General features: G+C 43.3%; 1 protein-coding gene across 1 annotated transcript in view; it reads left to right on the top strand.

The window, feature by feature from the left end:
* Window positions 1-14174, top strand: part of SUVH4 (histone-lysine N-methyltransferase, H3 lysine-9 specific SUVH4-like protein) — a 72547-nt gene that overhangs the window by 43608 nt on the left and 14765 nt on the right. Inside the window, exons 10-11 of the mRNA XM_087383360.1 lie at window positions 1659-1747; window positions 1875-2034. Coding sequence (XP_087239486.1) covers window positions 1659-1747; window positions 1875-2034 — 249 coding nt within the window. The remainder of the gene's footprint in view (window positions 1-1658; window positions 1748-1874; window positions 2035-14174) is intronic.

Here is a 14174-nt window from a genome sequence, read left to right as displayed (position 1 = left end):
AAGTTATGGACGGTGTGTCTAGTCCTGGTGCAAAAAATGTGTATCTATCTCCAGATGATACAAAAAAAATGGCACCAAAAAAAATGGAGGAGAAGGGGGGAGATACAAATATATTGGAGTCTTCAAAGTACTTGGTCACACGAACCGCCTCCTAGATGCTTGTTAGGCTCCCGTAGTGCTTAGGAAAATAACTCTTCCTAGTACTTGCAACAATTAATTAAAGCGCACCACCATGGCACCCATTAATTGTTAGCGCTTTGCATGCAAATAACACACTGTGGACTAATGCTAGTCACGGTGGGTGTCCCCACTGAACACATGTGCACACCTAACAAATATAAATATATATATTTATTCTCTGGTTGACCGGAGTCAATACTCTTGATTATAATTAAGGAGCTTTGACCAAGGGTCGAGGCGTCTTAATTATAGCCAAGTCTCTCCAACCGAAGTTGGCACAACTCTCCAACCGGTGTTAACCCTCTTGGTGCATGCTAAGTCTTGTTGACCGAAGTCAACACTCTCTGACCGTAGTCAGCTCTATGGTTCTCTGGTTAACCGCAGTTAACCCTCTTGGTAACAAACCAAGTCTCCTCGATCGAAGTCAGGTTTACTTGACTAGAGTCAAGTATCTTTGACCGTAGTCAATCCTTTGACCATTAAAAGAATTCTTTGACCATAATTAACACATAAAACTCTTTAATTATGATCAAATAAATGGTCAACTGTACTTTGACTTAGGATATTTACATTGTGATGACATCCGCTCGGCTTCTATTCAGTTGACCTCAACTGAAAAGCTTCCTTGTAAACATCCAAAAGGTGTGGATGATCGGACAACATGTCTTCGTCCATCCACTTGGCATCTAATGCCGTGTAGTTCTTGAATTTTACAAGATACCCTGAGGGCCTTTGCGTACAGTATGATACACAATTTGCTCTAGTTGAAGGATCTCCTTCAGCTCATCCACTTTTGGTGGATCCTCTGATATTGGTTCTGTAGGCTCTGGTCCCTGGAATTTCTTTAGAAGACTCACATGGAATGCATTGTGAATCCTCCAATGCTCTGGCAATGCTAACCTGTATGCAACCTCATTTATTCTTTTTGTAATCTTGAAAGGGCCATAGTATCTGGGAGATAACTTTGCATACACTTTCTGTTTGCCTTTAAACTTGCTTGAATATCAGACTTACTTGCTTTGGTGTCCACTTTCACAATCACTTCCTTTTTAGTAGTTTGTACTTTAATGTGGAAGTGTACTTTCACAATCACAATCAGGCGGCAGGAGGAGAGTGTAGATTATTAAAGTCTTCGAGAGATGGAAGGATCTATGAAGCCGAAAAGAGCAGATACAATGGGAAAACTTGAATGGGTGGGGCCACTAAGCAGGGTTCATACTCGGGACTTATACTAATATCTGAAACTCGAGGAAAATGAATATACAATGTGGTCTCATTGAGAGAGTCCTCCATGGTACACGTACACAATAGAGTTTTGTTGGTTTTGTAACTACACAAGTACATAGATGTGGATGTGCACACTTGCCTAGGCACACATGTCCGTGTGCCCATGTACTTAGCATAAACTTGCACAGGTAATACATTTTTGAGTGTGGTTTCTCGGTAGCTTACTATTGGCTATTGTGATGACTTGAAAGGATTGTCTCCCCTGATCTGAGCAATGGACTAGAGAGGATCCCGATACCAGCTTCAAATGTTGTCGATAATCCTGCTATTGCACCAGATTGTGAGTATAGTAATTACCACTCAACCTTATGAATTGCTATTATTTTTGCCTTTGTTTGTGATGTTTTAATCTTATCCCAATCCTTGAACATTAAAATTTAGAGAAATTTTCTTCATTAACCATGCAGGCTTCAAATTTATAATAAAAAACGAAGTGCAAAAGGGAGTTCCAAAGCCAGTTGGTGCGAAGGGATGCAACTGCGTAGGAGGTTGTGTTGATGTGATGAGATGTTCATGCGCTGCCTTGAATGGAAATAAATTTCCTTATGTGTCAAAGAATGGTGGAAGGTAATATTCTTATGATGCCCTGAATAGAAGAGAATTTCACTCCTCATCAAAGAACGGTGATAGGTATCTAAGAGAACATTGAATTTGGAAGAAATTTATTGTTCATCAAAGAATGACCGTAGGCATGTGAGTGCGTATGCAATTTGGCTTTACTATACAGTAAAGATACTGTTTATTCTTGTGCTAAATGCGATGTTATCTTTTTTTAAGGCTGCTATTCACAAGGTCAAGTTGGTAGCGGTGAGAAATGGTCTAGAGAATAGGGATCGACCTAGAACAATTCCCCGCCCACCCGTCGCGATGTGCACGCCTGCTTAAAGAGACTTCTTTATGTATAAAAGAGCCAATACATGATTACAAAGACTCAAGCTATTAATATACCATGCAAAGCACGAAAATGCCAAGAAGGTGGCTGAAATTGCCAAAACAAGAGGGGAATCACAGCAGGGGCTAGGTCTCCACTCGTTGAGAAAAATTTTCCTTTTTTGAGTTACTGATGGGAAGAGCCGTGTGTCCTTGACCATGTAGCCATGAGTGTATGCGTAATATCCATTTAGATGCAATAAAAGGTCTGAAAAGGATTAAATTGAATGCTTTGTAATGTCTTTGAGGATGTAGCTCTCTAGATGTGGCAGCTTTTTTTGAAGCAATGCCAAACAATTTTTGTGATCACTTGGTAAGCAATTATTTTACGATTCAAAAAATAACTAGGAATATTTTGTTCGTGAATTGTTCAAATCAAATCATGAATGATCACATTTCGACACCAAAATTGTTTGTAGGTTGATAAAAAAGGCCTCACAGCGAACCTGAGGTTCTAGAGAACTACCTTGACCGTTATCCTAAATGCTATGAAGTGAAAGGGACCCAAAATATCTGCAGAGAGTCCTGATAACGATAGATGTGACAGCAATGCTATCTTCCATGCAGTCAAATTTCCAATGAGCTCCCACATATATATATATATAGGTCAGGGAGCAACTCCTTAGACACCCTGATCACAATGCTGCAATAAGTTCCCCAAAGACATGTATAAGGAAAAGGTCACATCCTACTGTACCGAAGGAAGAAGAAGGAGTTTTCTGAGGAGATGAGCAACACATTTGGGTGAACAAATAGCGATGCCAAAGTTATAGAGAGTGAGGTCTTCCTGAAAACCCAGGAACAAGGCAAGTAAAGTCTAAGCAACTGGATGTACAAAGCAGCAGTAAAGCGAAACCTTATGCCCAGACATACTACTGTAACAGATTATGTTACTTGTCTTATCTTCAAAATCTGTTCAATACCTTGACTCAATCATAGACATCCGCACTCTTGGGATTATCAGGGTCATCACCCAAACTGTGTGTCCCCAAATGAGGACATGGGGGCATGTGTATCATAGATGCCACGTGGGCAGAGAAAGAGCCTTCCATGGGGGAAGATGGATGCTCAAGTGTTCTACAAAAGGGTCAAAAAAAGACATTTGAATGTCTGTTTTGATCCACAGGCAAAAGGTCGATATGTTTGGAGCACAGCCATAGCAAAGGTTCAAGGTTTTGCAGCGAAGTGCTGAGCAGCTACGAGGGTCGACTCTCAGAGTTTCTCTTTCAAACAAGCATCGCCACTAATCAATTCAAGATTTGATCACAATTGAAGGGTCAAGGTCTGCAACGAGAAGTGCGATGGACAAAGCCGTCACTCTTTTCGTTCATACAAGGGAACAGACTTTTATTGAGGATCTTGTCGTCCTGACGGTGCATTAAGGAGTGTATCAACTATCCCTAAACTCATTTGTTTTTTCACCTTGTACATTCATCGATTCTGTTCAACGCAATGGCGATGCATAGCGGCTTGCAAAGAAGATCGAGCTCTAAGTCAAAGTGTTACGCTCTAGCCGAGGTAGCATGACCTCGGAAGAATCAGTCGACATTTCCCTTAAAGGATCTATCTCTGTATATATGTGTTTGCGCTTCATGTAAATGATCGGGAGGGATTTAATGTCAAGGTCCTAGGTGAGGGCTGATAGCACCAGACTAGATAGATCTAAGTCCAAGGGCCTAGTGCGAAGATTGTGCCTAGGGGCAAGGAATTAAATGCATCCCAAGAGAGGGGTGAAATGTTGCATTAGGAAGGCCCTATAAAGATGACATGTGGCATCTAGATCTATCTAGGGATTTGGGGTTTGCTAAGGCTAGAGTGAGAAGAGAAGCGGATGATTCATGTAATTTTAAAAACGTAGATCTCTGTCTCGCTTGCGAGTCTTAGCAAGAATTGGATGGGAGGAGAATTATGGTGCTGTTCCCGTGATCTGCAGTAGAGACTAGTAGGAGAGGGTGACAATTGGTATCAGAGCAAGGTTACGAAGGGAAAAAGGTGTGGAACGTTGGTGGCGAAGCACTCGACGGTGACCTTCACATGATGTATAGCGTGAAATCGTCGAAGTGCCTGTGTACTTGCGTAAACCCGTTGTTCGTGAAGGAGCTGCCGACGGCGCCTGGATTTGAGTCCCTGTCTGTCAACGTTGAAGGGCCTGCGAGAGGACTTGGGGTCCCTGTAACGTATTGACAGGCCTACGAACCGGTGGAGCGCAGAGGGACACGGGCGGCCGTTTGGTCACGTAGTGCAGGCGTGGAGCGCAAACACGTGATCCAACGACGAATGAGCAGGATCACCAAACAGTGCTATCAGTGAAGAGCGCATCGCGGATCGTTGGTGCGTGATAGTTCGTGGGGTGACGGGCAGGTTCTGCGCTCATCGACTTCACGGACGGGGTTAGCTGATAGTTTGACGCAGAACGGCGGGATGGCTCGTGTTCATTTTGGGGAGATTCGTGGATGGGCGATACGTAGCCAGATTGTTAGTTGGGACTTCGTTGGCCACTAGTTTCAATTACCTGTTGTAGTAACGATTAACGAGCAGGCAGTACGTGGCGGGCTGGTCCGTGACAGAGTTTTGGCCTGAGTCCCTCATACTGGTTTCGATCAGAGAGCAGGTTTCGTGGACATCTGTATTCGTGAATATCCCGTGGATCAAACTGGGGAGCGAGTTCATAGACCAGGTGGCTCTCTGTCACTTGTGTCAATTCTGTGTTTTCTTCTTTTGAGTTAGTTTGTTGATGCTCCGCTTGCATAGAGTTTACAGTCTATGATGCTATAGGGACATATTATGCCTGTGCAGATGCCTGTGTGCTTCAGTTAGAATTAGACTGCAGGAATTTCCCTAGTATAGGAAAAAGCGCCATCTGTGATATATGCCTGTATTAAATGCTTGATCTGTGTGAATGTGGGATTGCAGGAATTCCCTAGTATAGGGAATTGTGTTGAGAGTGTCAGTACACTGAATTGTGTCAGCTTGTGATTACAGTGTTCTAGGGGTGTTTTTAAAAAAAAAAAAAAACCCCAAAACAAAACACCTATTGAACTAAATGGAAGCAGAAGAAGGGGCTTCCAGGAGGGACCCTGGTGAATCAGGAGTCCGGCCGACCCAGCAGGGATCGCGCCCAGTAGCTCACACTTTATCTGGCAGGATTGCATTGCTGGAGGATGCCTTGCAACAGTTGTTAGCGCAGCAATTACAAGCCAACGCAGGGCAATCTGAACTTAGGAGAGCGTTACAGAGTATGTCTGCCAGACCTTCTCGAGAAGAGAAGGGAAAGGCTCCAATGGAACTGGAGTCTAGTGTCCATACGGTCGAGCCTAGGAAGGCTAAAGTGCCAAATATTGCTAATTACAGGCCGGAAAAGTATTCTGGTTGGATGAACGACCGTAGCTCCGATGTCATTGAGACCTGGCTACACAAATGGGACGAGGCGTTCGCCATTTGTGAGATTAGAAATGACATCAAAAAGATCCGCGAGGCCACCCATATGTTTAGTGAGGCAGCGGACCGGTGGTGGATTAAACAACAAAAAGATGGCATAGCATCCACTACCTGGGAGGGGTTTAAAAGAGAGTTCAGGAAACACTTCTTACCTCCTGACGAAGCATCCCGAGCTTGGGATCAATATAGAAACCTTCGTCAGAGAAATTTAACAGTGGCAGAATACACTGATAAGTTTTGAGAGAGTGTAATGAAAGTTGATGAACCCCTGCCTCAATCAATCCAAGTGAAAGATTTCATATTTGGATTGAATGATCGAATAAAAATGGAAGTTCGGGCTAAGTACGCGAGCACGCTAGAGGATGCAATAGCTATAGCCCTGAACTACGAGGATGCCAAGGGCAGCAAGCCAAGTGGGTTTGCACAGGTCGGAACCCAGTATGGGTATCCGAAGAAGTCTGGGTTTAAGAAGAAGTGGGCTAGTAGAGGGAGTGGTTCGCAGCCGAGTGGTCAAGCCAAGCAGGCGAGACCGGCTGAAACTCCTAAACCAAGTACCACCATTGGAGTGAAGAGGAAAGTAACCCCAATGGCAGCCCGGGCTTGGTCTAAATCTCCCTTGAACCCAGAACAGCGGGAAAAAGCGAGGAGAGAAGGCTTATGCTTTGGTTGCCTTCAACCTCATCAGTGATTGTCCACGTAATAAAGATCGTCGGATGGCTGAGATGGTGATCTCAGAGTGCGACGTGGAGATGCAGGGAAGTCCCAGAGCGGAAGAGATGCAGATTCAGCTAGCGGGAACTTCTCAGAGATTAGTACCTTGTTTGTTCTGTGTGTCTGTTGCTATTGTGTTGTTTGACTCAGCGTCAACTCACAATGTGATTAACTCCAAGCTCGTGAAGAGGCTGAAATTAAAGACAAGTCCATCTGAATATGCGTATACAGTCAGGATGGCAGATGGAAGTTCAACTGAGATGTGGGACCAAAGGGTTACCCAGTTGGAGCTTCGGATTCAGGACTATGCTGAGAAGCTTGATTTTGAAATAACCAAGCTTGCTCATGCGGATATAGCCCTGGGAATGGCGTGGCATTCTAGAAAGAATCCAGCCATTGATTGGAAAAAGCACGTATATCAATTCAAGATGAATGATGTACTTTATATCTTGCGAGGTGAAAAAGATGTACCTCAGGGACCGTTGGTTTCCGTGATGGAAATCAGAAAGGCTCAAGTAGAGTTTTTGTACCTTTGCACAGCATCGGTAGAGTCGGTGGATGATTCTTCGACTAGCACTGATGTTACGCAAAGTGGTGAGATGGCCAAGCTGGCTAATCTTATAACATAGGAGTTCTCTGAATGTTTTAGGGATGAACTACCTTATGGGTTACCTCCAGAGCGGAAAGTTCAGCATAAGATTGAACTGATCCCGGGGGCAGAACCTGTAAATAGACCTCCCTATAAAATGAGTTTTGCTGAAGAAGCGGAGGTGCGTAGACAACTGGAAGAATACCTCAAGTTGGGGCAGATTCAACCAAGTTTCTCACCTTTTGCTTCGCCAGTGATATTAAAGAGGAAAAAGGATGATACGTTTCGCCTCTGTATAGATTACAGAGCATTGAATAATATCACTGTTAAGCACAGGTATCCGATGGCTCGGATTGATGATTTGCTAGATGCATTACATGGAGCCGTGATTTTCAGCAAGATAGATCTTAAGTGCGGCTATCATCAGATCCGGATTAGAGCCGAGGATGTGCATAAAACTGCTTTCAGGAACAGGTTTGGTCATTATATGTTTTTGGTAATGCCTTTCGGACTTACCAATGCTCCAGCGACCTTCGTCATGCTTATGAACGATTTACTATGTCCGTATATCGGAAAATTCGTAGTACATTTCATTGACGACATTCTGATATTCAGTAAAAGTGTTACTGAACATCATGAACACTTAAGGGTAGTGTTCAGTACTTTGAGGAAAGCTAGTCTTTATGTAAATAAAAAGAAAACTATACTGTGTATGGTTAGGCTTGAGTATTTAGGGTTCATAATTACTCCACAGGGGGTAGAAATGGATCCGAAGAAAGTGGCTGCGATACTAACCGCAGAGTCTGACCGCGTTGTTGCGATCATTCTTGGGATTTGTCCAGTTTTATAGAAGGCATATCAAAGGATATTCCGGAATAGTATCGCCATTGACTGATCTGACCTCAGATAAAGTACCTTTTGTATGGGGACAGAATCAACAGGAAAGTTTTAACACCATAAAACAAGCTGTGGTCGCAGGACCGGTGTTAAAAATAGTTGATCCTCAGAAACCGTTGTTCCTAGAAACCGATGCAAGTGGCATTGCGGTATGAGCAGTCCTCCTTCAAGAGGGAAGGCCAGTAGCCTTCGAAAGCAAGAAGCTTTCTCCCTCTCAAAGGAATTGGCTGACTCATGAATTGAAGTTGTATGCAGTTATCCATGCTTTGAAAACATGGAGGCATTATCTGTATGGTTCACAGTTTTATGTGGATGTAGATCATGATACTCTGAAACATTTTTGTAAACAGCTTGACTTGAGGGGCCGCCAAGCTAGGTGGGCAGAGCTCATGCAGGAGTTTAATCTAATGATTCGGTACCGAAGAGGAAAAGACAATAAGGTAGCTGATGCGTTGTCTCGCATTATGCACAACCTGAGTTTCACGATATTAGAGAGTGCTCTAATGACCGAGATAAGAGAAACTCAAAAAGTGGACGAGTTTGTCCAGAGCTTATGGCCTAAGGCTCATGTGTTAAAATCCGGGGAAAGTAAAAAGGATGACCTGGCATCCAAAAAAGGCCAAACTTATGCAAGATATACCATAAGGGATGATATGCTAGTTAGAAATGGCAAGGTTGTAGTACCTGGTCAGAATGATCTCAGGCAGAGAGTCATTCGACAATGCCATGATAGCCCGTGTGCGGGACATCCAGGAGTCAAGAAGACATATGATCTCGTGAAGCGAGATTTCTTTTGGCCAAAGATGAAAAAGCATATTCATGAATATGTGACACAGTGTTTCTCGTGTCAGGTAAGTAAGGCCGAGCGGGTGAAGCCACCCGGACGTTTACAGCCCTTGGAAATATCACTAAGTAAGTGGGAGAGCATTTCCATGGACTTTATTGTAGGGCTACCTGCAACACAAGGAGGGTATAATTCTATCCTTGTGGTGGTTGACCGTCTAACCAAGATGGCTCACTTCATTCCGACTAGAGAGTCTGTTAGTGCCCCGCAAGTGGCGGATTTGTTTATTAGACATATATTTCGTTTGCATGGATTGCGTAGATCCATAGTGTCAGACAGAGATGTTAGATTTACCGGTCATTTCTGGACAGCGGTATTCGAGACACTGAGGATTGAGTTAGGAATGAGTAGTGGGGATCACGGATGGTCAGACGGAGAGAGTCAACCAAACTTTAGAGGATATGCTGAGGGCATATGTGTCATTGAGGCAACATACATGGGACAAGTGGTTGCCATTGTTGGAGTTTGCCTACAATGATAGGAAACATTCATCTACTGGGTTCAGTCCGTTTGAGCTGAACTATGGCTATAGACCAGCCAATCTGACTATAGTTGGAGTACCTCAGAAAGTGCCTAGTGCCGCGAACTTTATAGTTCAGATGCGGGAGATGCTAGCACTTGCGAGAGCTAATATCCGCCAGGCTATGGATAGAGCCAAAGTGTATGCGGATGAAAATCGGTCTATAAGAGTATTTGAAGAAGGAGAAAAAGTTTTTCTCAGAATTCCTTCGCACTCGAAGTCGTTGACTTCAGGAGAGTGTGCTAAGTTATCACCTCGATACTGTGGGCCGTGGTTAATTCTAAAGAGAATAGGCAGTGTAGCCTATAAATTAGAATTGCCACAGGGGTGTAAGGTGCACCCGGTTTTTCATGTTTCACGTTTAAAGAAATTTTTACATACAGGAGACTCACTAATCGAAGGTGTGGTTTTGTTTCAGGAGATAGAGGATATTGCAAGGCGCAAACCAACAAGAATCCTGGACCGAGGAACAATGCAAATACGAAATCGGAAGATACCCACGGTGTTGGTTGCATGGCATGGTCAGCCTCTATCCGAAGCTACCTGGGAATCCGTATATCAGTTGCGGAGAGTGTTCCCAGACTTTATCATCGAGGACGCTGATGTCTGAAGAGGGAAGGAATGTTACGCTCTAGCCGAGGTAGCATGACCTCGGAAGAATCAGTCGACATTTCCCTTAAAGAATCTATCTCTGTATATATGCGTTTGCGCTTCATGTAAATGATCGGGAGGGATTTAATGTCAAGGTCCTAGGTGAGGGCTGATAGCACCAGACTAGATAGATCTAAGTCCAAGGGCCTAGTGCTAAGATTGTGCCTAGGGGCAAGGAATTAAATGCATCCCAAGAGAGGGGTGAAATGTTGCATTAGGAAGGCCCTATAAAGATGACATGTGGCATCTAGATCTATCTAGGGATTTGGGGTTTGCTAAGGCTAGAGTGAGAAGAGAAACGGATGATTTATGTAATTTTAAAAACGTAGATCTCTGTCTCGCTTGCAAGTCTTAGCAAGAATTGGCTGGGAGGAGAATTATGGTGCTGTTCCCGTGATCTGCAGTAGAGACTAGTAGGAGAGGGTGACACAAAGTTATTTGTAACTCTAAGAAGGCAATGTATTACTCAATGCATTACTCTAGCATAGAAGCGTAGTTCCAAGCTGGTCAATGGGGACTAGACCGTTTGTTTATTATAGAAGAGTGGGTCCAAGCAAGTCGCTTGGGACTAGATCATTTGCTTATTTTGCTAGAGAACTTCCATGAGGTGCACGAAAAAGACAACATGGACAATGACACGATTAAACCCTGTTTAGTTATTAGGTAAGGACATGTAAAAGAAATTAAGCCAGAGGGAATGTGATGACAGTATTACCCAAATTAGTATGTTAATCAATGGGACTAGTCAAGATAGGAATGTTGGTTCCATTGAGTGAGATAGGGAGGAAAAAGGTTGTGTTCAATTATAGGTCATGGCCTAGGGGTAAAAGGAATCACAATAGTTAAAGCCTAGGAAGAGAGTTCCATAAACCTTAGAAACTCTAGTATCTAAAATCTAAGGTTTATAACCTAGAGCGTAGGAAGAAACGAATGGACACATCTAACGAGGTGACCATGGTCACATCCCATCTTGCACTACACCTTTTGCATCCCCATCATTCTCAACTCTCATGCCATCACCAATAGCACCCACAGATTTTTGAATGCATGCATGTTTGATTCGGGCTTGGATTTGGATCCCTTGACTGCATTTCAAGGCAATCCTTTACAAATCTCTTCAATCCCTTCTTTCATTCATTGCTTCAATCTCTTCAAGCCTTTCCTTCATTGCTGCACATAATTCTTGCAGATTGTAGATGTAGTTCGATCGACCCCTTTATCCATTCAACTATGGGCTATATCAGCTCTTACTTCACCCCTTCTTCTTTTCTTGCTTAGTCCATCTTTGGGCTTCATAGGTGGAGAATTCAAGCTCTGATACTGATTGTAATGAACGAAGTTTTCCGGTTCTATTTAAATTATAGGTTTTTGTATGCATTTAGAGAAACTACAACTCTATGGATGATTTACCGAGTCCTCCTATAGCAGTAGCGGCTCCACGACCTCCACACTGGGTATTTCTTCGCCTATCTAATCTTTGCCTATCTAATCTTTACCTATGACGTGTGTAGGCCATGTAGCCTAATTGCACTCAAGCTGAGTACCATTGGTGATGGTGTAAGAGCTGAGAATGATGGCGATGGAAAAGATGGAGTGCACGAAGATGGGATGTGAACACACAAGTGGTAGCCCCTCATTAAATATGTCCATTCATTTCTTGCTAAGATCTAAGTTAAAGCTTAGACGTTAAGTAGGCTCCTTGAACCCTCTCCATGTGCTTTAATTGTTCTAATCCTTTTTATCCCTCGGCCATGACCTATAAGTTCATGTGACCTTTTTCCTCCCTATCTCACTCAATATGACTCCAATTTTTGAACCAATGTTCTTCCCTTGACTAGTCCCGATTGATTAGCATACTAATTTGGACAGTAGTGGGTACTCATGTCATGATTGTCAGGCCATTCTCTAGAGCTGATCGGGGCTGTACTGAGGGCATTCCAGCCCTATATAAAGGCCCCTCCTCTTCATTTAGTGTTTGGGCTAATTCGGAGCATCAGTCTGGAGGTGCAGAGAGGTCCAGAGACACATATAAAAGAGCCTCACAACAGGCTGCCATCACAGGAGCAAGGAAGACAAGAGTTGTGGAGACTGGTGCCTCACATTTGGCTGCAGACGGAAGCTGCAAGGGTATCAAGTATCAAGGTGCAAACAATGCCTCGCAATGAACTGTCCATTAGAATAGCAAGGAGGTCTCTTTGCAAGCCATTGCTATACACCCCACTGAAGCTCTAGAAGAGCACGCAGGCTTACAGAGATTGAAGGTGCTAGAAGGAGGTAGATGAAAGTCTTGGGTGGTCAAGGATCCACATCTAGGAGCACCCTGTTTGCTAGATGGTGGCACACTCAACACATTCTTTTGTATCAGATTTTGCCCATTTGTTTGGGGCAATCTATAAATACATGATATATTGCTCTACTATACTATTGTCCTGTTCAAAGATTTAGCTAAGCCTGCAGCTCTCTCTCTATGCACTTATACCATTAAGAAAAGAAGTGACATTTGAAATAGCACTGTGTGATTTCTGGACATACACTTTCACAATCTTCTGCTGGCGGGGAGTGCTGTCTATAGCAGGCAACCTCCACCTCTATTTTCTAACATGCACAAGTGAAGAGATGAGAAATTTGAGCTATGGAAAGAAGCAAAAATTTTATAGTCTTGAGATAGGTGTCAAAATTGAGACAATGAACCTAAGCATACCTTCTGAATGCAACCAAACACTACAAAAACACCAAGCACTTCTGTATTATTGTTGAATATATGCATGATGCATATACGTATGACTAAACCACTGGCAGAATCAATCAATCTCTGCCATAAACTTAAGCATACCCTCTGAATGCAACCAAACACTACAAAAACACCAAAGAACTTCTCTATTATTGTTGAACATATGCATGATGCATACATATGAATAAACCACTGGCAGAAACAATAAATCTCTGCCATATACATTTGCTTGGTGGCTTCAAAGAACTTTTAAGTCCTTGTAAACATTTGTTGTCGGCCTTGACTAGTAGATGCATGTACAGGCTGTTCTGTCCTTGGTATCATACAGAGCACACTGCTACACATTTGCTTGCTGACTTCAAGTTGAAAGTCAAGGAGAGCCCACTCCTTGTCAACAGTTGTACCATAGTCTTTGCTAGAAGATGCATGTACGTCTAGACTGTTCTTTCCTTGATATCATACAGAGCATACTGCATCCTTGGAATAAAAAGTTAGTGTGGGAAGTTCTTGATGTGGAGGTTGGGGCTACGCCTAGCAACTCTCCTATCCGTAGATTCCAGTCCTAGATATTTGCATGTGGTGATTGTGTCTAGAGGCTTCCCTTCAAAGGTAAACTAACCCTCAATCACCATCGGCAATCTTGACATGCATACTGGAGTGTCTGCAGAAATTTCCTAGTGTCTCCAAATGTGTTTGCATGTACCTCTTGCTTTTTCGACGAAGAATACATCGTTTGTGTAAATAAGCAGTAATAGGGCATACCCTGCGGGCTATACTCTTTTGTTGTGCATTCTCATCCAATCCTCTAGCTCATTGATAAAGAGACTGAAAAGGGGTTGGTGAGAGAGGGAGCGTTGCTTGACCCCTATGTGACTGCTTATGATGACTATCCCTGTGGAGCATGAACCATCTACAAGCGACTGTGCCAATTGGACTAATACCCTCTCGTATAATCATTGAGTTCTTGAGGAACTTGGAGCTTTTCCAAACTCTCCCATAGCTTCTAATGCGACATTGTGTGGAAGATGCTTTTGAAGTTTAAAAAGCTACAAAAGATAGCTTCTTTCTTATGCTTGGCTCTGTCCAATGCACCCCTTATAGCGACGAAGTGGTCAACTTTGGAGTATTTGGGAGACAAACCCTTGCCTGAGAAGATGCCTTGACCCCTTTGCTTGCATCCATTTGCTGTTTTTTTGCTCATAGATAGTGCCACACAACTTGGCCATGAGGGTGCTCACCATGGTTGTATGGTGTCTAGTGAGCACTTTCTTTGTTTTCTCTGCTCCCCGTATTCTTGTGTGTTTGGTGCATTCCCATTTGCTAGCTTCCTTAGACACCCTTCCCACGTCTTCTTCTGTGATTATGTCATTCTCTACTTTGATAGAGATGTCATGAT

Source organism: Dipteris shenzhenensis, chromosome 13, assembly GCF_047967505.1.
Source record: "Dipteris shenzhenensis isolate YYH24624 ecotype China chromosome 13, Dip_SZ_1.0, whole genome shotgun sequence".
NCBI lineage: Eukaryota > Viridiplantae > Streptophyta > Polypodiopsida > Gleicheniales > Dipteridaceae > Dipteris > Dipteris shenzhenensis.
The sequence above is the reverse complement of the archived record's forward strand: the minus strand, read 5'-3'. Positions and strand labels throughout refer to the sequence as shown.